The sequence below is a fragment of the Stegostoma tigrinum genome, chromosome 28, assembly GCF_030684315.1.
Source record: "Stegostoma tigrinum isolate sSteTig4 chromosome 28, sSteTig4.hap1, whole genome shotgun sequence".
NCBI classification, from domain to species: domain Eukaryota; kingdom Metazoa; phylum Chordata; class Chondrichthyes; order Orectolobiformes; family Stegostomatidae; genus Stegostoma; species Stegostoma tigrinum.
The window spans coordinates 23,912,486-23,935,216 of NC_081381.1; the positions used below are offsets into that span (position 1 = coordinate 23,912,486).

The 22,731-nt window shown below is 43.7% G+C and overlaps 1 protein-coding gene and 1 long non-coding RNA gene across 2 annotated transcripts in view; one reads left to right on the top strand and one right to left on the bottom strand.

Moving 5' to 3' along the window:
• plch2a (phospholipase C, eta 2a) overlaps positions 1-22,731 on the top strand; it is a 144,829-nt gene that overhangs the window by 49,636 nt on the left and 72,462 nt on the right. The window contains exons 5-9 of the mRNA XM_059655609.1: positions 7,182-7,352; positions 13,949-14,042; positions 15,120-15,323; positions 17,717-17,837; positions 18,781-18,952. Of these exons, the coding sequence (XP_059511592.1) occupies positions 7,182-7,352; positions 13,949-14,042; positions 15,120-15,323; positions 17,717-17,837; positions 18,781-18,952 (762 nt within the window). The remainder of the gene's footprint in view (positions 1-7,181; positions 7,353-13,948; positions 14,043-15,119; positions 15,324-17,716; positions 17,838-18,780; positions 18,953-22,731) is intronic.
• Positions 1-22,731, bottom strand: part of LOC132211094 (uncharacterized) — a 130,071-nt gene that overhangs the window by 18,839 nt on the left and 88,501 nt on the right. The gene's annotated exons all lie outside the window — the stretch shown is intronic.

Below are 22,731 nucleotides of genomic sequence, written 5' to 3' on the forward strand. Positions count from 1 at the left end.
TGCCTCAGATGTACTTCTACCGCACGTTCCTCATTCATTTCCCTTAGCTGTGCCCTGTCCCAGTTGCCTCCTTTCAAGCTTGAAGACCCTGTAGCCTCTGCAGCCCCTCCCTCATTAGCTAACTGAGGCTGGCAGCCGCCTTCCAGAGTCCAATCTGAACCAGGTCTGAATGACTCTTATGTGCCCTGTTGGCCTGAACAGGCCACAGTGCCCAATGCTCAGCTGGACTAAAGCCCTGATAATAAAATGTGAGGCTGGATGAACATAGCAGGCCAAGCAGCATCTCAGGAGCACAAAAGCTGACGTTTCGGGCCTAGACCCTTCATCAGAGAGGGGGATGGGGTGAGGGTTCTGGAATAAATAGGGAGAGAGGGGGAGGCGGACCGAAGATGGAAAAAAAAGAAGATAGGTGGGGAGAGTATAGGCGGGGAGGTAGGGAGGGGATAGGTCAGTCCAGGGAAGACGGACAGGTCAAGGAGGTGGGATGAGGTTAGTAGGTAGATGGGGGTGTGGCTTGGGGTGGGAGGAAGGGATGGGTGAGAGGAAGAACAGGTTAGGGAAGCAGAGACAGGTTGGACTGGTTTTGGGATGCAGTGGGTGGAGGGGAAGAGCTGGGCTGGTTGTGTGGTGCAGTGGGGGGAGGGGACGAACTGGGCTGGTTTAGGGATGCAGTTGGGGAAGGGGAGATTTTGAAACTGGTGAAGTCCACATTGATACCATTAGGCTGCAGGGTTCCCAGGCAAAATATGAGTTGCTGTTCCTGCAACCTTCGGGTGGCATCATTGTGGCACTGCAGGAGGCCCATGATGGACATGTCATCTAAAGAATGGGAGGGGGAGTGGAAATGGTTTGCGACTGGGAGGTGCAGTAGTTTGTTGCGAACTGGGCAGAGGTGTTCTGCAAAGCGGTCTCCAAGCCTCCGCTTGGTTTCCCCAATGTAGAGGAAGCCACTCCGGGTACCGTGGATGCAGTATACCACATTGGCAGATGTGCAGGTGAACCTCTGCTTAATGTGGAATGTCATCTTGGGGCCTGGGATAGGGGTGAGGGAGGAGGTGTGGGGACAAGTGTAGCATTTCCTGCGGTTGCAGGGGAAGGTGCCGGGTGTGGTGGGGTTGGAGGGCAGTGTGGAGCGAACAAGGGAGTCACGGAGAGAGTGGTCTCTCCAGAAAGCAGACAGGGGTGGGGATGGAAAAATGTCTTGTGAGGTGGGGTCTGATTGTAGATGGCGGAAGTGTCGGAGGATGATGCGTTGTATCCGGAGGTTGGTGGGGTGGTGTGTGAGAACGAGGGGGATCCTCTTTGGGCGGTTGTGGCGGGGGCGGGGTGTGAGGGATGTGTTGCGGGAAATGTGGGAGACGCGGTCAAGGGCGTTCTTGATAACTGTGGGGGGAAAGTTGCGGTCCTTGAAGAACTTGGACATCTGGGATGTGCGGGAGTGGAATGTCTTATCGTGGGAGCAGATGCGGCGGAGGCGGAGGAATTGGGAATAGGAGATGGAATTTTTGCAGGAGGGTGGGTGGGAGGAGGTGTCTTCTAGGTAGCTGTGGGAGTCGGTGGGCTTGAAATGGACATCAGTTACAAGCTGGTTGCCTGAGATGGAGACTGAGAGGTCCAAGAAGGTGAGGGATGTGCTGGAGATGGCCCAGGTGAACTGAAGGTTGGGGTGGAAGGTGTTGGTGAAGTGTCTGGACTAAAGCCCTGTGCAGTTTGAGCACTGACATTTATTCAGTTGGTGCACTCACAGTGTACTGCAATGCATGTGCTCTGAGACTAGTAAGCTATTTATAAACTCAGATTTAATAATGTTGCCTGGCGACCTTGGCCATTACCTTTCGTCAATGTTCTTTCATTAAAATGAAGGCAAAGGTAACAGCATGATTTTAACTGACCTGGAATTGGTCAGTTTATAAGATATTGCCCTGAGGAAGTTATTCTTGACATGTCCTGGTTTCGCCGTTACATGTTGGTTATTACTGTGAGCTGCGATGTATAAGGTACAACATAAAACTGGCATAATATAATCTTATCCAGTTCTAGCTGCAAGCAAAATAATATGACTATTCTCCTGGATGGTTACATCATCCACGTTCTTACCTTTTTCCACCTCTGTAGCCGCTTCCATCCCCTCCCTACGTCTGAAACCTCCCCCGGGCCATACAGAATTACCTATCCCTGTAGCATCCTCCAACCCCTGAAACCCTCTTACCCCTGTAAGCTTGTCCCCAGTCCTGTAACCTCCTCAACCCCTTGCAACCCTCCCCATCTCTTACCTCCTCCAGATCTTACTCTCTTTCCTATCACATTAATGCCTCCTGCCCCTAGACTGCTCCCTACCTCAGTATCTTGCTCCAGCCCTCAACCTCCTCCCTGCCTCAGCTATCTCCTCCAGTGCCTACGATGCACCAGGATCTCTCTATTCCACCAATTCAGCCTCTTGCACGTGCTTGATTTTTGATCACTTGAATATTGGTGGTTGTGCCGTCAGTTGCCTGGCTCTAGGCTTGCTGGACCAATGTCGCAGATGTGCCACAGGAATGTTGATGTGAAAACACAGTGCTGAAGTGACAGACAACTGGGAGCTTGAGGGGACAGAACATACGTGTTTTGCAAAGCAGTCACTCAGCCTGCATTTTTTCAATGTAGATGAAATAACATTGTGAGCAGCAAATACAGTAGACTAGATTGAATGGAATGCAAGTAAATCACTGCTCCACCTGGAAGATGTGTCTCAAACCTTGGATGGTGAGGAGGCAGGAATCAAATGGGGAGGTATTATTCCTTCTGCAATTGCATTGGAAGGTGCCCTAGGGATGAGGAGATATTGGGACTGGAGGAGGAAGAGACCAGAATGTCCTGGAGTGAACAGTTTCTGCGGAATGCTGACAAGAGAGGGGAGGAGAATATGTGTCTGGCTGTGGCATCCTGTTGGAGGTGACGAAAATGGTGGCTTACAATCCACTGAACGTCTAGCTGCGTGGAGTGGTAGGTGAGGATCAGAGGGAGCCTATCACTGCAGTTGGAGGGAGGGAATTGGTGAGAGCAGAGTGTAGAAACAAAGCTGAGGACCCTGTCAACCATGGTAGTGGGGAGAGGGCTTCTGTCCAAAGCATTGGGCATGGAGGCAGAGGTGATGGAAGAAGAGTTCAACGTCATGTTGTGCCCAAAACTATTGAGGCGGGGGTGCACAGGGATAAAATTAAGACCTTTGCTGAGTATGGAAGGGTCACATCAGAGAAAGGAATGTCAGAAGGGATAGTAAATCCCTGGTAGGATCAAGAGAAAAGATGGAGTCAGAGGAAAGAGGAGAGGTGAAGGTTCCAGAGGGGTAAAGGTGTCTCTGAGTTGTTGCAGCTTGCAGATACAATAGGGTTGAGTGGAGCCTCTTGAGGATGATGAGCTGGAGAATTGAGCAACCTGCTTTGACTTGAAGAGATTACTGAGCAACTGACGGCACTTCTGGCGCCATGGCAGTGTCCCTGCCTCTGAGCTAGTTCAGGTCTCATACTCCAGAGTAGTGTCAGTACATTTCTAAACAGGTTGATTAAAAATATATTAATGAGAGCTTAATCCTACACTTCACTTGGTAGTTTCTTGTTATTGGATTGGGCAGAGTGACTGATGTTAAGGGGTGAAGTTGTATATCATGAACTTTTCATCATATGACGCCATCATAGACACCATCACCTTCATTACCTGATACACCTATCTTCAATAGCCTACAGCCTAATGGAAAGCATGCAGCCTCTTCAATATCCAACAGGAGTTACTTGACAATCCATCAGTCAGCACTCCATTCTATCTGTAATAGCTTTCAATGCCATATCAATTTGCTCGGGAGATTAATCTTTCAAGCTCCCACAGCATTGGCAACCCTTGTTCAGGGATGAGCCAACATCTTCTAGCATAAAGTAAGAAAGTGTCAGACAGTAATGAGAGAGTTCCTGTGAAGCTGATGGTGATGGCTGAGGGAGGAGAATTAGCCAAGACCCTGTGACAGATCTCTGTTCTTCAAATGTACGCTTTTGGGAAGTTTTAGTGTCCAACTGGAACATGTGAAGAGGGCCTTGGTATAAAACCTAGTCTGTTGGCTGGCACTTTCAGCAGTGCAGCACTCCCTCAGTCCTCATTACAAGCTTGTGGTTTATAATAATGCCTCCTTTGAATTGAGCTAAATGGCAGCTTGGAATTACATCTCAGCTCATTCTTTATGCTAATGCAATTCAGGCTGTCAAGCTGTAAACAAAAGTGAGAACAAATTTACAGCCAAAGGCAATCTGGGGTCCATTGATTGTTTTCACTATCAGTTATTTTTTGCGCTCTAAAGACATCAGCTTATTGCTGGGTTCCTTTATGTTCTTTCGAATTGCTTTTATCTACTGCATATATTCAAGTGATCATTAACTCCAGCATCTGCACAAGATGATGTTCTCAGTTAGTGCAGAATGACTGCAATTTTCCATTGCCAGAACTGATTTGGGTTATTAGGCAGCATCTGGAGTCCAATTGTTGGTTTTATCATGGGGGAAGCAAGACGTTGCGTTGAGGTTGGACACTGTCCAAACATCACTCGCTCACCTTGTTGGTATTTCTATGAATACCCTCTCTGTTTATTGGTTTGTGGTTTGGTTCCAATTTGAGTGTCTCTGTGGGTAAATCATGGCCTGGTATACAATAGGAATGTTTCCTCTACCTAAGCATAATGATGATCTGACTATAGTCCACAAACTCCTTTTGTTTCCTCTATAAAATCTGCTACTCTGTAAGGTAAGTGCTTCTTTCTCTGGTACAAGCTGTTCACTCTCTTTTCAGCTTCTAGCATATGACTGCTGATATTAGTGATCTATAATCCTATAGACCACCGTCTCATTAGATTTATCTCTGGTCCCTGCTGTGATGTTCCCATCTCTCTGAGTGTCACCATTTTTCTCTCTTTGGTCATTTCCTCATTCTCTAGGCAATGCCAGTTTCACTTTCCCCTTGCCTCCATCTATCTTGCTGTCTCTGCCCAGCTCTCTTGCTCGCTTTTACTCAAGACAGTCTTGAAGGAATACTGCGCTGTTGGAAGTGCTTTCTTTCAGATGGGATTTGAAACTGAGAGCCTACCTGTCATTCTCAGGTGAACAAAGCAGATTCTATTACATTATTTTGTAGAAGAGAAGGCCAACACTTGTCCCTCAACCAGGATTTCTAACAAACCGATGATCTGATCATTGTCACGTTGCAGCCTGTGGGCAGACTGCTGTATGAAAATTGGCTTCCATACTTTTTCCCATTAAAACAGTGACTTCCAAAAAGAAATCAGGACTAAATTGGCTATAAAGCGTTTTTAGGATATTCAGAGGTCATAGAAGATGCTATAACACAAGCTTTTCTTCAGCTTTTCATTTCTTCTTCTCTCTGTATGTCTGAAACCCTCTATCATTCTTCTCTCTATCAATATCAGCTCATCTCCAAATATCATCCTCTCGTCTACTTTCTCTGCTGATCTTACTTCCTGTCTGCTCCACTCCTTCTTTGTGCCTGTCATTCTCTCAGAATAATCTTCGTCCATCTTTCTCTTTTCTTTTGTGTTGGCCTTTTCCTGTCCCGCTATCGTTAGTTTTCTTTCTTGTGTTCCTTCCCAATTCTTTCTTGCCTGGGGTATACTGTGGATTTGACCCTGTGTGACAGAATGTATGAATGCTACAGTCACCTCTTGCAGTGAGGAGACTTGGGGGAGGTTAACAATGATTTGATCTTTCTAATTAAAGTTACATTTAAATGAAGAACCCCTGTGGGGAGGGGCCCTGTCACTAGTTAACACTCCTTGCTTCTGGGAGCCAACATGATGGATTTGTCACAGGCCCACATCCTACTGTATCTGTATCACATCGATGTTGTTAATAAACCAAGCTGCTCTCTGACAGAGCCATCCGAGTGTGTTCAGTCTGAGGGAGAGTGACATTGCTGTTGTTTTAAACCATTCGCGTCTCATTTCCTACAGGGATGTCCAGTGCCTGAGGAATCAAACGTCTTTAGTGATTTGTGATTTCATATCTACCTCTCCCCAAAACATCCCCCTTTTTTAAAGCTTCTGTCCATCCTTGACCCCTTCATAGAAGCTGCTGACCTCTGCAGGTCAGTGTAAGAACAGCATTGCACTCAGTACCAGACCTTCCACCGCTGCTCGAACACTGCACTCACCTGACAGCACTCCTGATCCTAGCTGACACCAAAAGGGGGCATCAGGAGGAGGATCGTATCTGAAAAAATTGACTGAGCTTTTGGGAGAGGCAGGTACTAAATTAAAATTGAGGCAAATTCAGGTGGGATCTGTGAATCCTCCCCGAAAATCTAACCACCGACAAAGCAGCATCTTGTGAGTTCATGTACATTTGGCAGAATCCTTTGTTTGACTGTTGCTGAAAAAGCGATATGGTTTTGCCGAAGCTTTTCATCTTGCACTCATCAGGACAATTTGCAAGAAATACCCAATAGAAAGTGGAAGCATGTTTGTTGATGATGAGGACCAGATGAAAAGATTCAACAAGGTGAGCCCATTTTCAGCAAAACTGAAGTTTTATGCTATCAAATGAATAATCCTTTATTTCTTTGATGCTTTATCCTTCTATCAACATGACCTGCTCATTATCATAACATTGTTACATGTGGGAGCTTGCTGCGCACACATTGGTGGCATATTTCCTAGGCTACAACATAATGGTTCTGCTGGCTTCATTGGCTGCAAAGTACTTTGGGACATTCAGCGATAGTGGGAACTTCTGATGCTGGAGAACCTGAGATAATAAGGTGTAGAGCTGGATGAACACAGCAGGCCAAGCAGCACCAGAGGAGCAGGAAAGCTGATGTTTCTGGTCAAAGCCCTTCTTCATTTCTGAGTCTATTTCTGAAGAAGAGTCTCAACCCGAAACATCAGCTTTCCTGTTCCTCTGATGCTGCTTGGCCTGCTTTGTTCATCCAGCTCTACACCTTGTTATCTTGGGACATTCAGAGTTGTGGAGGACACTATATAAATGCTAGTCTTTCACACTTTGGCATTTACTAAAGTATCAAGGTCTTTTAATTTATTTAGTAATTTTCATTTGGAATATCTTGAATCCTGTAAGGATGGAGGGAACAATTGATAATATGGGGCAGTGGTAATGGAAGTCACATAACTGTCTTTCTTTCATTACTAGGAGGCAGACACGGATGAGAACCAAGGGACATTGGACTTTGAAGAGTTTTGTGCTTTTTACAAGATGATGTCCACACGCCGAGACCTCTACCTTTTGATGCTGATGTACAGCAATCACAAAGACCAATTAGACTGCGATGGCCTGAAGAGATTTCTGGAGGTGGAGCAGAAGGTTAGCAGTTTGAGATAGCATCAGTGCAGAGCAAAGTGATGTGCCCTTTGCATGGATCCCCAAGTCAAAACTCGGAATGGGCTTAGAGGACGCCATTAACCCATCCAAAACACGGATTGGTGTGGTTCTTGCTTGTTTAGTTGTTGCCCCATGCAGTGGGGAGTATCTCCCCTTCATTCTTCTCAGCCTGGGAGCTAGCTGGAGCAAGAGTCAGAGCTTGAATTCAGAGACAAGCCGAATAAACAAATAACTCTGTGGGAAGAGACAAAGTTGGATTTTTTCCACACAAGTGTAAGAAATCTATGCAGCAGGTAGATTGGCAAGTATTGGTGAGAAGGAGGGATTCATACTTATTTGTGAGATGGTGGGAGGAGTGATCAAGTTATTTTGGTGAGATGTTTGATTGAGGGATTTTGGCAAGATGTGGGTGAGTTTTATTGAGGGATTTTGATGTGATACAGATGGGTTTTATTGACGGATTTTGAGATGTGGATGGGTTTGATTGAGGGATTCTGGGGAGATGTGGATGCGTTTGATTTCGGGATTTTGGGGAGATGTGGATGGGTTTGATTTAGGAATTTTGGGGAGATGTGGATGGGTTTGATTTCGGGATTTTGGGGAGATGTGGATGCGTTTGATTTCGGGATTTTGGTGAGATGTGGATGCGTTTGATTTAGAGATTTTGGTGAGATAAGGCTGGGTTTGATTGAGGGATTTTGGTGAGATGGTGGATGTATTGGATCAGGGGTTTTTGGTAAGATGGTTTTTGGGATGAATTGAAATATTGGTAAAGAAACTGAGTTGAACAAACCTGGAAGTCAGGTTTCATTTTGTGAAGTCGAATTGAAGAGGTTGATACCTACAGTGGGACGCAGAGGGGGAGAGATGGACTGGAAGCCACATAGTGTTTTCCTGATAAGTACACACACAGAAACAGAAGGGCACCACCAGAGAGAGATGGAGATAGATTCATAAGAAGTGACTAAAGCATTGGTCAAAGGTAAATGTTTTAAAGGAGGCTTTAAAGGAAGATGACTAGAAGGAGGAACAGGGGCATTTAAAAACAGAATGCAATGGAACCTTGACGTTTGATGGCAAAGGAGTGAATGACTGAAGGATGATGGGATAGGATAGCATGTGCTATGGAGAGAATGCAGAAGAGGTCACATTGAGTAGAGTAACAATGGACGCGTTGTGTGGCTAAATGAAGGCACGGAGAGAGAAAGCGAAATATCAAGAAGCAGCAGCTCTCAGCATGAAGTTTAAAAGTTTGATTCTGGAATGTGAAAGTGGATTGAGGTCAATAATAAGTCACGCAATAAGTTTGTTTAAAGTTTGGCCTATGCAGAATGATGAGAAGACTTTAACGAAGGCACTGCCCATCATTAATTTACAATTTGCTCACTATCTCATTGTTCCAGGCATCAATGGTAGAGTAGATATGGGACTCCCTAGACTGTTATACATAGGGAATATGCTGAGACAGACATTTCCTATGTGTTTATGGGCTGGTAATATTAAAAACAGACAGCTGCGTTCACTCTGCCTCTGTCCAATATTTTTGAAGGATAATGTAACTAAACTTATTTCCCAAGGTGTTAACATGATATAATAACAGCTCTGCGATCTGCCTATGTCGTTACCTAATTGAACAGGCAAGTTAAGAGTGAAATTTACTTCTCAAATCTTTTAATATATTTGAATACCAATCCAGCCAGCGTCGTTCAATCTGACTTGCTACTGTTTTTTCTAGTCTGCCTCTTGTGGAACAAACTGTTGGCAGACATTGTACTGAAGTGGCAAACAGCAATCGGTGAATAGCTGGCGTTTCCTTGTTTAAAACGTTGTCATCAGTGCACTTTGGCTGAAATCTAAGCAACTTATTGTAAGTCTTCTTCACTGACCTCACTCTTCCCGTTCCAACCAAATCAGGCTTTTAAACCCCAAGCTCAATCAATGCATTTTGATATTTCTCTTTCTCCCTCATTTATTAAGATGACATCTTCCACTAAATGTAAGATAGACCTTAATATCAGGTTCCATCTTGGTCACCCTGACCACATACGGCAAACACTGCCAGCCCTGTGCCCGCTTTTGGCGTTAGCACAAGTTTTATTCTTGCTCCTTCTCGAACCACTGCCCCCCAACCTCTGCCTCTGGCAGCACTCCTCTGGGGGCCAGCCCCCAAGCCCACCACCCTCAGATCGGTTGACAAAAAGGGGCAGGATTTTGTGTTTTGGCTCTGAACCTGAACCGCAGATTCAAATGGTGGCCTGGATATCACTTTGTGTCAGCAACAGTCACCCAACCTTGATTTGCCCCTGACTTGGCCAATTGGCAGCGAATGTCTGTACTTGCCATCCAATTCAAGATGGCAGATGGACCCACGAAGCTGCGAGGCACATAGGAGGCTCTGGGGCACTGATCCGGGATGGAAGGAAGCCGCTGCTTCCCGAGGTGGGTAGGGTGGAGGGAGAGGGTGCCACCATTATTGAGTGGGACAGGTTACAGCAGGATGAGGTGGCAGGAGGATGGAGGCCTCAACATCTGTCTGGAGCTCTGGCTGTTGAACAGCCTACCACCAGGAGGCTGCATCCGGCCAACTGCTGCTGTGCTGATCCCACGGAAGGCCCGCAGGTTGGCTGTAAAATTCCAGCCGTTCTCTCATACACTCTCCGAATTGGTCTTTGAATGAGTTTACTCAGCCACCTGCTGTTTGCAGAGTCATTCGGCTGTGATCTGACCACCAGTAGTAGGGCTCAGGGAAGGACGGTATCCACAAACTGGCTGTTTGCTCAATGGCAGAGAAATACATGGCCCTGTTTCTGCATTCACCCTGATTCACTCACTTAAGGTCAAACTTTGAGCCCGTGACAAAAATGTTCAAAACTCAACAAACTCCAAAAATAAACATATCTATCTCACCATTTTGACATATACTGAAATTGCACCCCTACATCCCGGCAGTTTGTGCGACATCCAACAGTGTTTTTAAAATTGGCACTGTGTGACAGAGGTTCACCTCAGTGGTTTGAAATCTTTTTAGCTTACCTTCAGATGCTTTTCTTCTATGGGCTAGTCATCTCTGAACCAGTCCCCTGAGCTGAGGAGATTCTGAATCCCCTGTTAGTACTGGTAGGCCAGGGCTTCCTGATTGACCTGGGTCAACAACCCCAATCAAGGATCTTATTGACAATGTCCTGGTTCCAATCACTGCAGCCATGAACATTCCTTCCATTTCCAACATCCCTTGGTGTGGGATTTGAACCTGGAACTTCTGGCCTAGAAGTAGGGACACTGCCCACAATGCCAGAAAATCTCCTTTCTGACCTGGATTTTCCTGGTTTAGTGTGACAAAACTCAGAATGCAACACATTACTGAAACAGAATTAAGTTTAATTTTTTTTAAAAAAGTGGAAATTGTGAACTGTTTTGATTAATGTTCAAGTTTAGGATACAATTCAGGTCCATCTTCCACTTTCTTTCAGAGTTACGGGAGCCTGTGCAGTTTGTATATCACATCACAGTACAGCTGAAGAACAAATTCGAACAGCACCTTAGCTCGCTGTCTCTCTCTGTTTCTCATTTCTCCCCCTCACCTTCTTTCTGTACCCACCCCAATCTGTGTCATCTCTCCAGCCATGTCTCTCACGCTGCTTTACTCTCCCTCTCCCTCTCTCTTTCTCTTCCTTGGTCTTTTCCTCTTTATTTCTTTCCCCATTTTTCCCTGTCTGTCTTTCATTCTGTCTGTCTCCCACGTTCTACTATTATCTCCATTTATTTCCTTTGATGAACACAGATGCTTCCTTTTGTCTCCGCCTCTTGTTTTGGTCTCTGTGTCTATCATGCCCGCTATTTATCCCACTGTCCCTCACTCTCTTTCTCTCTGTATGCTGATGCTGCCCTCCCTTTCTTTGACTCTGTCTTATTGTTTTTCTCTCTTCTCACTCTGTCCCTCTGTTTTTCTCTTTCCTTGTCTCTTCCACTCTCTTTTTTTATATGTCTCTTTCCTATTATCATTGTCTTTTTCTCTCTATGTGTGCCTCTGTCCAACTCTCTGTACTCTTACCCAAGTTTCTGAAGTGAGCCTTACCATTTGCACCATGCAGTTTTCTGCTGTCAGTCAGATTTAATGGGGTCAGAGAGAGAGTCCCTCCCTCTAATGACTATGACTTAGGGGTAGGTGGTGGATGGTGGCTTTCCAACTTGAGGTCATAAGTGTCCAAGTGATGGTGGGGAGGAAGATCACCTGGAATTTAAAGTTTTCTCATATTCCCAAACAGGGCCATTTTACAAAAGGAGCCATTCAGTAAGATAAAATTTACTTCCACATTTAGTCGTTATTAAGTTGCTGCTCCTAGATGTTCCTCAAAATGTCTCCAGAGAGATTTTGTGCCTGGTATGTGTACTGACCACACTCCACTCCCACTGAAGTCTCAGTCCCACTTTCCTTCTGACATTGACTTTCCAAGGGATGGACAGAGCCTTTGCATTAGGGACTCATCTGGATTCTTTGGTGTTGGGTCAGGGCCTTGTCTTTATCCAGACTATGTCTTACCATTCTGCTGAGATTAAACCAAGTGAACAGCCATGGATTGGAACCCAGCCTTGCCCGATTGGGATTTGCAGAACTCCTGGCTGATTTGCACTGGGGCTGCCAGATTGTTGTACTCACCAGCCTCCCATTCTCCTCCCCACACAGCACAGTCTGACTCTAGTATTTGAGTACATCAACTGGTTGATGCTGCAAGTGCTATGTTGTCGAGGGATCATTAAGTTGAGGCCCCATCTGCCTGTTCCGATAGAAGTGAAAGAACACAGGCTGCATGGACCTGTTTGGAGTGCAGAGTGTGTTCTGCTAAAGCTTGTGTCAGGATCCACTATTAATTAAAATCTCATGAGCCATTCATTTGTCTCATTGCTGCTTGTAGGGTGTTGCTACTATTGATTAGATTCCTCACGTGTGAACAGTCTGAAAATTATTCACTGTGAAACTGAGATGTGATGAATCCATGCATAAACAGTGTCTGTTTCTTTGTGAGGTACAGATTCTGTCATAAACCAGATTGAGGTAAAATCCTTGTTGCGTTTTATTATCTTCATTCATGGGTATGGGCATCACAGACAGGCCAGCATTTATTGCTCATCCCTAATTGCCCAGAGGGCAGCTAAGTGTCATTGCCATGGGCCTCGAGTCATATGTAGGCCAGACCAAGTAAGGCTGGCAGCTTTCTTCCTTCCCTAAAGGATATTAGTGAGCCAGATGGGTTTTTCCTGACAGTCAGCAGTAGTTTCATAGTCATCATTGAATTCTTAATCTGAGATATTTGTTGAATTCAAATTCCAACATCTGCATGGCAGGATTTGAACCCCAGTCCCCAGAACATTACCAGCTCTCTGGGTTAACAGTCTAAACAATAATACCACCAGGCCATCACCCTGTGGCATTATCAAAATGTTGTTTAATACATGGACTAGAGCCAGAACTATAGTGGTCAGGGACAGATGGTAAAAATGTATGCTTACAGTACAGGATGAGGCCTTTCCGTGGCATCATCTCTGTGTTGGCGCTTTGCTAGAGCATTTCAAAACGAATCTCACTCTCTTTGTAGTCTGGTTTCACTCAGTGTACATCAATATATCAATATGTAATCAGATGAAGTCAATATTGAACAAGTGCATATTGATTTTTAACTAATTGCTATCAATATTGACCCAGTGTGAATACCAATATGTGATCAGCTTTATGGAAAGCATGCCCATTATTTTTCAGAGATTATTCTCAATGTTTGCAAATTCTACTTTGTGAAATTTTTGAATTTTGGTGAAATCCTACCTTAAATTAGGAGTTTTCCATTTTAGTTTATGTTGGGAATTAACTGCTTTAGAAAACTGTGCAAAAACAATTCCTTATTTTGCACTATACCCTGATTATAGGTGTCGTTATAGTTGTGCCATCTTCCACCCGGACATAGTCCAATTGGAGTTCCCCTCCTCCCACTGTTAACCCATCTTTCTGCCCTTTATAAATCCAAAGTATTGATTGAATTTTTCCACTCTCCAGTTGGATATCTCCTGTGCTATAGACCTTGGTCCTTCACTTCCACTTCTCCCTTTTAAAATTTTTGCAGAGTATAAAGGGCACGTGAGTTTTAATTTGCAAGTAGTTATTATTTTTGTATTGCTTTCGGAAACTAACAATTTGTGTTAAAATATGAGAGTAATTTGAGACATAGCCATGATTAGTGTAATATACAAGAACCTGGTAGCTTCAGGTGAACAGATTCCTAGAGCTCTCCACGACTGTGTGTGGAAGAGATCAGAATTAAAGAAGCGCAGAGAGCTCCACAGCTTGCATTCGCCACCTCTGTGGTCAACATCAACCTTATTATCTTTCTGACAGTCGATAGACATTAACAGTGTCAAACATTTAGTGGCTGTGAGTAATCAGGACAACACTGAGCGACAGGATTAGAACCATCCCCTGTGATTAAACATCTCGCTGTCTGAGTGGAGAGCAGGCTGTGTAATGACAGACAAAGCAGAGAGGTGAATGACTGTGTAAGCCACTCTCATTTCTTGACTTTCCTAATTAGATGACCAGTGTTACAAAGGAACATTGCCTGGAGATTGTTGATAAATTTGAGCCATGCCTGGAGAACAGGAAGCAAGGGGTCCTTGGGATTGATGGTAAGCTTGCATTTTCATGCCCCCAGTTTCTCCTCTCAATGACACCTCACTGAGGCTACAGTTCCGTAAGCATTGTTCTCTGATGCATTACTCAGGTAGCTATGCCTCATATTTCTCGCGGATGATGGATGTTAGCAGACCTGTGGGCTCATCAGCAGCATCGCAGGGGAACCCCGCACTTATCCCATTACCAACAGCTCATTCTCTGTCTCACACACACACACACACACACACACACACACACACACACACACACACACACACACACACACACGTAAACATACATGTTCACACAGTTACACCTAGCTTTTCCAACAATTATGTCATTTTTAAAAATAAAATCAACACTTACTGTTTATTACTCTCATCATCCTACTGGGTACAAACTGAGTTCATATCAGAGACTTCCCGGTTCTGATGCTCGAGAACATTGTGCATTCATCTATTGATTGCAAAACAAATTACTGAATCAAAAGGAAAAAAATACTGCTACCAGCCAATATTTAGAAATATTATTGATTTTATGATTTCAGCTTGGAACTCAGAGGTGCATTTAATAATCCCCTACTCCGCAGGGTGGATTGACTCGGAATGGAGGCAAGCGCAGTGTGTGTACAATCGCAGCAATTCTCTTCCCAAAAGTCTCGTCCTCACAGTGTTATATTCAACTCTGGATGTTTGATCTAGTACAGTCAACCTCCAATCTCCAGCCTCCTGTTATCTTCCAGCTTTTATGTTAGTTATTGATAACCTTACATAGGGATAGAAGGAGACCATTCAGCCTCTTGAATCTGGTCTACCGTTCAGTCTGATCATGGCTACTTATAGTATAGTTCCATCCACTTGCCCGCACTCCATGTGCTGTAATATCCCCATTTAACTATGAAAGCTAATTTCAAAAATTTTAATGATTAAATCACTTAGCATCCATTACCTTTGAGAGACAGAGTTCCTCCGATTTATCTTTCTTTGTACGGTGATGGGTTTCCTAACTACTGTCTTGAGAACTGATCTCAGTTCGATCCACTTATCCTTGACTCATTCACAAGTGGAATGATTTTGTTTCCAATCTCACAGGTTTCACAAACTACATGAGAAGCCCAGCAGGTGATATTTTTAACCCTGAACATTACAAAGTGAGCCAGGACATGACACAGCCTATGTGTAATTATTACATTGCCTCCTCTCACAACACCTACCTGATGGGGGACCAACTAATGTCACAGTCCCGAGTGGACATGTATGCTTGGGTACTACAGACTGGCTGTCGCTGTGTTGAAGGTAAGACCAACGCTGTTTGCTTTCTCTCGGTGGGTGGGGATGAGAGGTGTTTCAGGAAGGTAATGCCTTATATAGTATTAGGTGCTAGTGTCGCTACAGTCTTCACTATTTATCACATCCTTTCTTTTAAAAATCTGTCAGTTGTGGCTTAGTTGCATCTGATTTAGTAGGTTGTGTGTTCGGGGAAGACTGCAGAGTCTTCAGCAACATAATCTAGTCTGACACTCCAGTGCTTCACTGAAAATGCGATGCTGTCCAAGGTGCTGACACTTGGTAATCCTGTTAGCCTTCTTAGATGACTGTGAAAAGTCCCTGTGATGAACAAATGGGAAGTGCTCCCCTGTATTTTGGTCGATGTTCATCCCTCAAACAACACCAGTAGAAACAGATTAGCTGGTCGAGAGAATATGCTATTTCTGGAAGTTTTCTGTGCACAAGTTGTTGTGTTTCCTGTGTTGCTACAATGACTTCGCTACAATAATATATTTTATTGATTGTGGGTTATTTTAAGAAATCAGGGAGGGTGTGAAAGCTATATAGGTGTCAGTTTGTCCTTCTTATATGGTCCAAAAGAAATCGCAATTAATTTAATCTTCAAAGTTGCTGGTTCAAGTGTCTTATGTTTAACTTGGGCAAAAACAGATGATGCGAGACGTTATAAAGATTTTCCCTATTGTTGAAAAGCAAGCAAAGGAATGTCTACAAAGCAAATTCATTTCAAAAGATGTTACTGTCATAGCATTATCCTGTTAACTTGTGACATATGATCCATAGTCAGTGACAATTCAGTCATCACAATACTTATTACAATGGACATTAATTTCCCCACAATAAAAATCAGCACAAAGGGATGCAATTTTGTAAAATCAGGATTGCCATTATAGTAAATTGAAAGCATTTAGCCTGACAACAGCTACTAAACGAGTATTGTACTCTCAGCTCTTTCAGCTATACTGTATATTAGATACTGCAGAAATGGTTGGCACTGTGTTGTATTTTGAGATTCTATATAACTGGACTTTCTACAGAAAGATATTCATAAACAAGAATACATTTTTACAACAATAAAGCCAAAATGCCGCAGACGCTGGAAACTTGAAAGAAATGCAAAGAATGCTGGAGAAACTCAACAGGTCTGGCAGCATCTATGGAGAGAAATCAAGTCAATGTTTCAAGTTTGGCGTGACTGTTCTCCTTACCAAACTCAAAACATCAACTCTGTTTCTCTCTCTGTCTCTACAGATGCTGCCAGAATGATTTTTCCAGCTTGAGTTGTAGTTGCTGCCTGGGTACTTTAGTTTTAATACTGGTTCAACCTGCATTTGGTGCAAAACACACCTTGTTAAAGAAGATGAAACCAGTCCTAAAAGCAGCCACCTGCAGCATCATTAAGCAGCTCATTGATAACCAAATCATACTGCATTTTGCAGGATGGCGCTTCCACCAACTTCTTCTCCTAACAGACCACAGGAAAACAGGGATGAACAAGTCATATCTAAGGATTGTGAATGCTACTTAAAGCAGTGCGTGTCTTCACTTGTTGCTATGGAAGGACTGGCCTCACTGCATTTGAAAAGGAAACTTGTGGCATTTCTGGGATTTTTTAAGACTTCAGAAATACATAGTCAACATGTTTCCCATTAAAACTCTGGGGATGTAATGTAACCAATAGTGAAATAACCACAGAGGCCTATATCCCGTCACCCTTTATTTCCATGCGCACTGTACAGCGCTGTGAGCAACCAGCTCAGAGCTGGTCCCTAGACTGAGAAGACCTTTTGAAACTCCTGTTTATATCTGTCAGCCAGGGATCCCTGATTGGCCCCAGTTAACAAACCCAGTCAAGGATCTCATAGTCAATGAGATCTACCTTGCCACGGTTCCATTCACTACACAGAGAAAATAGAAGCAGGAGTAAGCATTTCAGTTCCTTCAGTCTGTAACACATAGATGCTGGCTGATCTTTTATCTCTGCACTATTTTCCTGCACTAGTCACACATACCAAGATGTCTTTAATAGCGAGAAATTTATTCGCCTCTGTCTTGAACGCACTCAATGATTGGTGCTCCACAGATCTCAAGAGAGGAGAGCGAAGTCTAGAGAGACAGAGAGATGTGAAGACAATTGCAGAGCTTGTGGCATAGGCAGGTGTGCATGTGCCCTCTATTGGTGAAGCAGTTAAAGGTGGAGAATTGGAGTTGTTCCAATAGCTAGAATTATAGGAGAGCAAGTGTCTTGGAGGTTTGTAAGGCTGGAGGAGATGACAGAAATGAAGAGGACTGTACCTCTGGATAGATTAGAAGACAAGGATTCTGCTGTCCTGTGCATAGTGTGGTCAATAAAGCCATTATTTGATGCATTATGTTTTGTAAGTGATGATGTTGTCTTTTAGTTGACTGTTGGGATGGACCAGATGGAGAGCCTATTGTTCACCATGGCTACACTCTCACTTCCAAGATCCTCTTCCGAGATGTGATTGAAACTATCAACAAGTACGCCTTTGCAAAGTCAGAGTGAGTATTGAGATTCTGATCGAATGCCCCTGAACTAAGTTTCACAGCAGCAGATGAACAGAAAGAAGCAGTAGGCCCAATTTTAACAGAAGTTCCAAGGAACATTATGCCCCACACAGTCACATGATCCATTAACACACAGGTATAGAGAGGTCAGCTACAGAGTGAATGTCCCTCTGCACTGTCTCAACAAATGCTCCCAGGCCAAGGTTTTCTGACTATTGAAAACACAGAAGCAAATTGAAACCGTTGATGATGCACCTCGCTTCCTCCTTGAAATGACAAGTTCAATCAGCCACTTCCCACCTTCTGTCTCCGCACTCCCTGAACAAACTCCCTCAGCAAGATCTAGAATCAGGCCTCCATGGGATCAAAGGAATGGGAAACATATGAAGTCACTAACGTATTCCTTGCGTCAAATGTCATTTGTTGAACAGCAGGCTTTGCACTACACTGCTGAGAGTGGTCCCTGCTTAACAGATTCAGGACAAGTTAGGGCCACTGTGTAGCCCTTCTACTACTGGGACCTCAGTACAAAACCCTTCTGCCCTTGTGATGAGACACAAAAAATAAAATACATGATCAAGGCGTGTCCTTTCCTTGCACTACGTGAAGGACTAAATAGCTTAAACTTAGCAATTGAGGAAGCAAGCACTTGGCTTCAAGAATTTCCATTCAGTCAATAAACAAAATGCCCCTGGATTAGATGAAGAGTACAGCTCCCTCAGCACCATCTCATCTCCCATGACCCAGATGACGTGGGTCACGTAAAGCATAAAACTCCAACAAAACATGCTGCAGCCCCATCTGTAAAGGCACCTCCTACTCTATTAATATGACAGTTCCCACATTCCAGAGCTGCCCAATGCCATTTTGAAGTAGCATTGTGCTTTGAAAGTTTTATAACTCTGTGCTGAATGTTTGGTTTGAATCTGATTTGCAGATATCCGGTTATTCTCTCCATTGAAAACCACTGCAGTGTACCCCAGCAGAAAAAGATGGCCCAGTACCTATGCGAGATCTTGGGTGATAAACTTGATGTGTCTTCAGTGCATGTAGATGATATGACTCAACTCCCTTCACCTGATAGCCTGAAGGGCAAGATTCTTGTAAAGGTAAGCAGGCAATTAAACCTTCATTAATATTTAGCAAGACTTGATGGGGCTATTACTAACATGTTTCCCACAGAGACTGATTATAGAACTATTACATTTTATCTGAATCCAATTTGAGTAAAAGAAAACTGTCAATTTATTTTTTTCTCATGTTGCTGAGGTAATGTGCTTCTTTCCTTCATCTCCACCTATAATTAAAGGATTCTATTTAAAAGAAAAAGAATGTACTTATAAAATGCCTTTCATTTACTGAGGACATTTCAACAATGAAATATTTTTGAAATATAGTTACCATTGTAATGTAACAAGTACAGTGGGCATTTTACGTATAGCAGGTTCCAGCAAATGGCAATAAGACAATGGCCAGATTTTTGTCTTAGTAATATTGATTGAGAGATTGTGCTGGCCCGGAGACTAAGAAATCATCACTGCTCTTCCATATGACAATAATCGCAAGTTCTTTTTAAAGACCTGAGGAAAAGTTGCTTTGCATGGAAAGTAGTGAAAATTTGAAGCTGCCTGCCACGTGGAACGATTGAAGCAGAGAGTTTTGATGTATTCGAAAGAAGGTTTTGTACATAAATGGCGGAGAAGGGATTGGAGGGAAACAAAGGCAAGATAGGACTGGCAGAAGTCTCATGTAGAATATTGACACTGGCACAGATCGGTTAGACCAAATGCCCTGTTTCTGTACATCTAATTAGGTGTAATGTCCTCTTATTTTACCAGTGATAGTCACTAGAATGAACCCCTGGTTACTGAGTGAAAGCAATTTAATCCTTTGGTCTGCTTGCCCCTTGATTTCACTTATGTCCCCAGTCTCATTCTCCACTGATTTCATCCACACTTCAATTATTCCTTGATCATGACCCTCCTGAGTCCCTTGCTTAACAGTCATCACCTTGTGCTGTTCTGAAGTTATAATGTCTGTTGTCTTATGCATGACTAGCTAACAAGTGATGAGATGGAAATGAGTACGGGTGAGACAATGAAATGTCATCGAGGTTGACTGTTGTTCTGTGTACTATTTCAACTGCTCTATATCAGGCAATGCTGGAAAGATTGGGGACACATTGATTTATGCTCAAATGTCCATGCTTGATGTACATTTTAACTGTAATGAAATTGATTCATAAAAAAATTGGGTCATTTAAGCAAAGTGATTTTTTTTTTAATAGAAACAAGGTGATTCTATTTCCTGACAAAGAAACAACAGCTGTTTGAATGCAATGAGCTAGAACATATAATGATGAATTTATTTCTTTTTCTCATGGTACACTTTCTATTCACATTTCCCCCACTCTCTTACTGTCCTGCAAACCCTGGGAAGCTCTCTGTCAGGTTAGATGGTGGTTCCTTAGGGTTAACCAATGATAGTGAGTCACATTCACCCATCACTCTTATACTCACAGACCTGCATTGGGAGTTTTGAAAAGATCTGTAGCTCAGATGGTTGAGGTTCTGGATGTGAGCTTGCTCGCTGAGCTGGAAAGTTCATTTTCAGACGTTTCGTCACCATTCTAGGTAACATCATCAGTGAGCCTCCGGTGAAGCGCTGGTGTTATGTTCTGCTTTCCGAAAGCGCTTCACCGGAGTCTCACTGATGATGTTACCTAGAACGGTGATGAAACGTCGGAAAACGAACCTTCCGGCTCAGCGAGCAAATTCACATCCAGAACGTGCATTGGTTTCTGGTAAGGCAACACACAGTCCAGGTATCAAACCAGGATCTCTTGAAGTGTGTTGATCTTATTTCCTTGGGGCTAGACATGGGGAAGATTGACCTAAGGATCCAATCTTTGCTTTAAAGCCCCCGATAGTGTAACTGTGGACACTGTGACTAGTATGTCAAGGAAATGCCGCTTCTCCTTTTAAAGCTATGCACTGGGAATAGTTCCCTTCAGAAGTTGTAAAACATTGCTCCATGATTCATATAATGGTAGGAAGCCAATATTTTTAAGTCTGGTAATGATGAGATTTAAAGTACTGCAATACATTGTGCACCAGCCTGTGGTGCACATCTCCTCACCTACAAGGTTATTCTCCGCAGAGTCCTTTACTTTCTGTTGGCATGTCTTCAACTAACAGTCACTGTGAATGAAGCTGTCTCCATGATTTGTCTACAATCTGTGCTGTCCAGGTCACTCCTACAGTAGAGAGTAGAGTTTCTGACTAATCAGGTTTGACTAAGAGTTTGAGATAACAAGGTGTGGAGCTGGATGAACACAGCAGGCCAAGCAGCATCTCAGGAGCACAAAAGCTGACGTTTCAGGCCTAGACCCTTCTTCAGAAATTCTGAAGAAGTTTTCTGATGCAGGGTCTAGACCCAAAACATCAGCCTTCCTGCTCCTCTGATGCTGCTTGCCCTGCTGTGTTCATCCAGCTCTACACCGTGTTATCTCAGATTCTCCAGCATTGGCAGTTCCTGCTACCTCTCTTGACTAAGAGTTTTCAGCTTTAAGCTTCTAACGTTTGTCTATGACCATTTGAGTTTGTTACATCTCTGATATTTTTCTCTCTTCCCATATCCCTCTTACTCTTTCCAATATCCTGTTCTCTCCTCTTTTCTCCCTCCTCCCCTCTTTTCTATATATCTATAATTCATTCTTTTCTCACTCTGTCTCCCTCTTTTCCATCTCTCATCTTTCGCCTGTTCTTTCCCTCATTCCCATCGCTCCACCTGTTTTTCCTATTTGCATTTTCCCTCTCCTTTTCCTGACTTTCTTTTCCCCTTCAGCGAGCGTAAGATAGAGGTACAAATATGTAGATAGATTATGGAAAGATGTAGGAGCGACAGGGTGGTGGTGATGGGAGATTTTAATTTTCCCAACATTGCCTGGGATTCACTTAGTGTTAGGGGTTTAGATGGAGCAGAATTTGTAAGGAGCATCCAGGAGGGTTTTCTAGAGCAGTATGTAAATAGTCCAACTTGGGAAGGGGCCACACTGGACCTGATATTGGGGAATGAGCCTGGCCAGGTGGTTGATGTTTCAGTAGGGGATTACTTTGGGAATAGCGATCACAATTCTGTAAGTTTTAGAATACTGATGGACAAAGACGAGAGTGGTCCCAAAGGAAGAGTGCTAAACTGGGGGAAGGCCAACTATAGAAAAATTTGGCAGGAGCTGGGGAATGTGGATTGGGAGCAGCTGTTTGAGGGTAAATCCACATTTGATCCACATCCGCTTTTAAAGAGAGGTTGATTAGAGTGCAGGACAGATATGTCCCTTTGAAAATGAGGAACTAAAAAGGGCAAGATGAAGGAACCATGGATGACAAGTGAAATTGTGAGACTAGCAAAGAGGAAAAAGGAAACATACATAAGGTCTAGGAGACTAAAAACAAATGTAACTTTGGAAGAATATCGGGAAAGTTGGACCAATCTGAAACAAGGAATTAAGAGGATTAAAAGGGTCATGAAATATTTTTAGCAAACACGGTTAAGGAAAATCCCAAAGCCTTTTATTCGTACGTAAGGAGCAAGAGGGTAAGTAGAGAAAGGGCTGGCCCACTCAAGGGCAAAGGAGGGAAGTTATGTGAGGAGTCAGAGAAAATGAGTGAGATTCTTAATGAGTACTTTGCGTCAGTATTCACTGAGGAGAGGGACGTGATGGATGTTGAGGGTAGGGATAGATGTTTGATTACTCTAGGTCAAGTCAGCATAAGGAGGGGGGCAAGTGTTGGGTATTCTAAAAGGCATTAGGGTGGACAAGTCCCCAGGTCTGGATGGGATCTATCCCAGGTTACTGAGGGAAGTGAGAGAGGAAATAGCTGGGGCC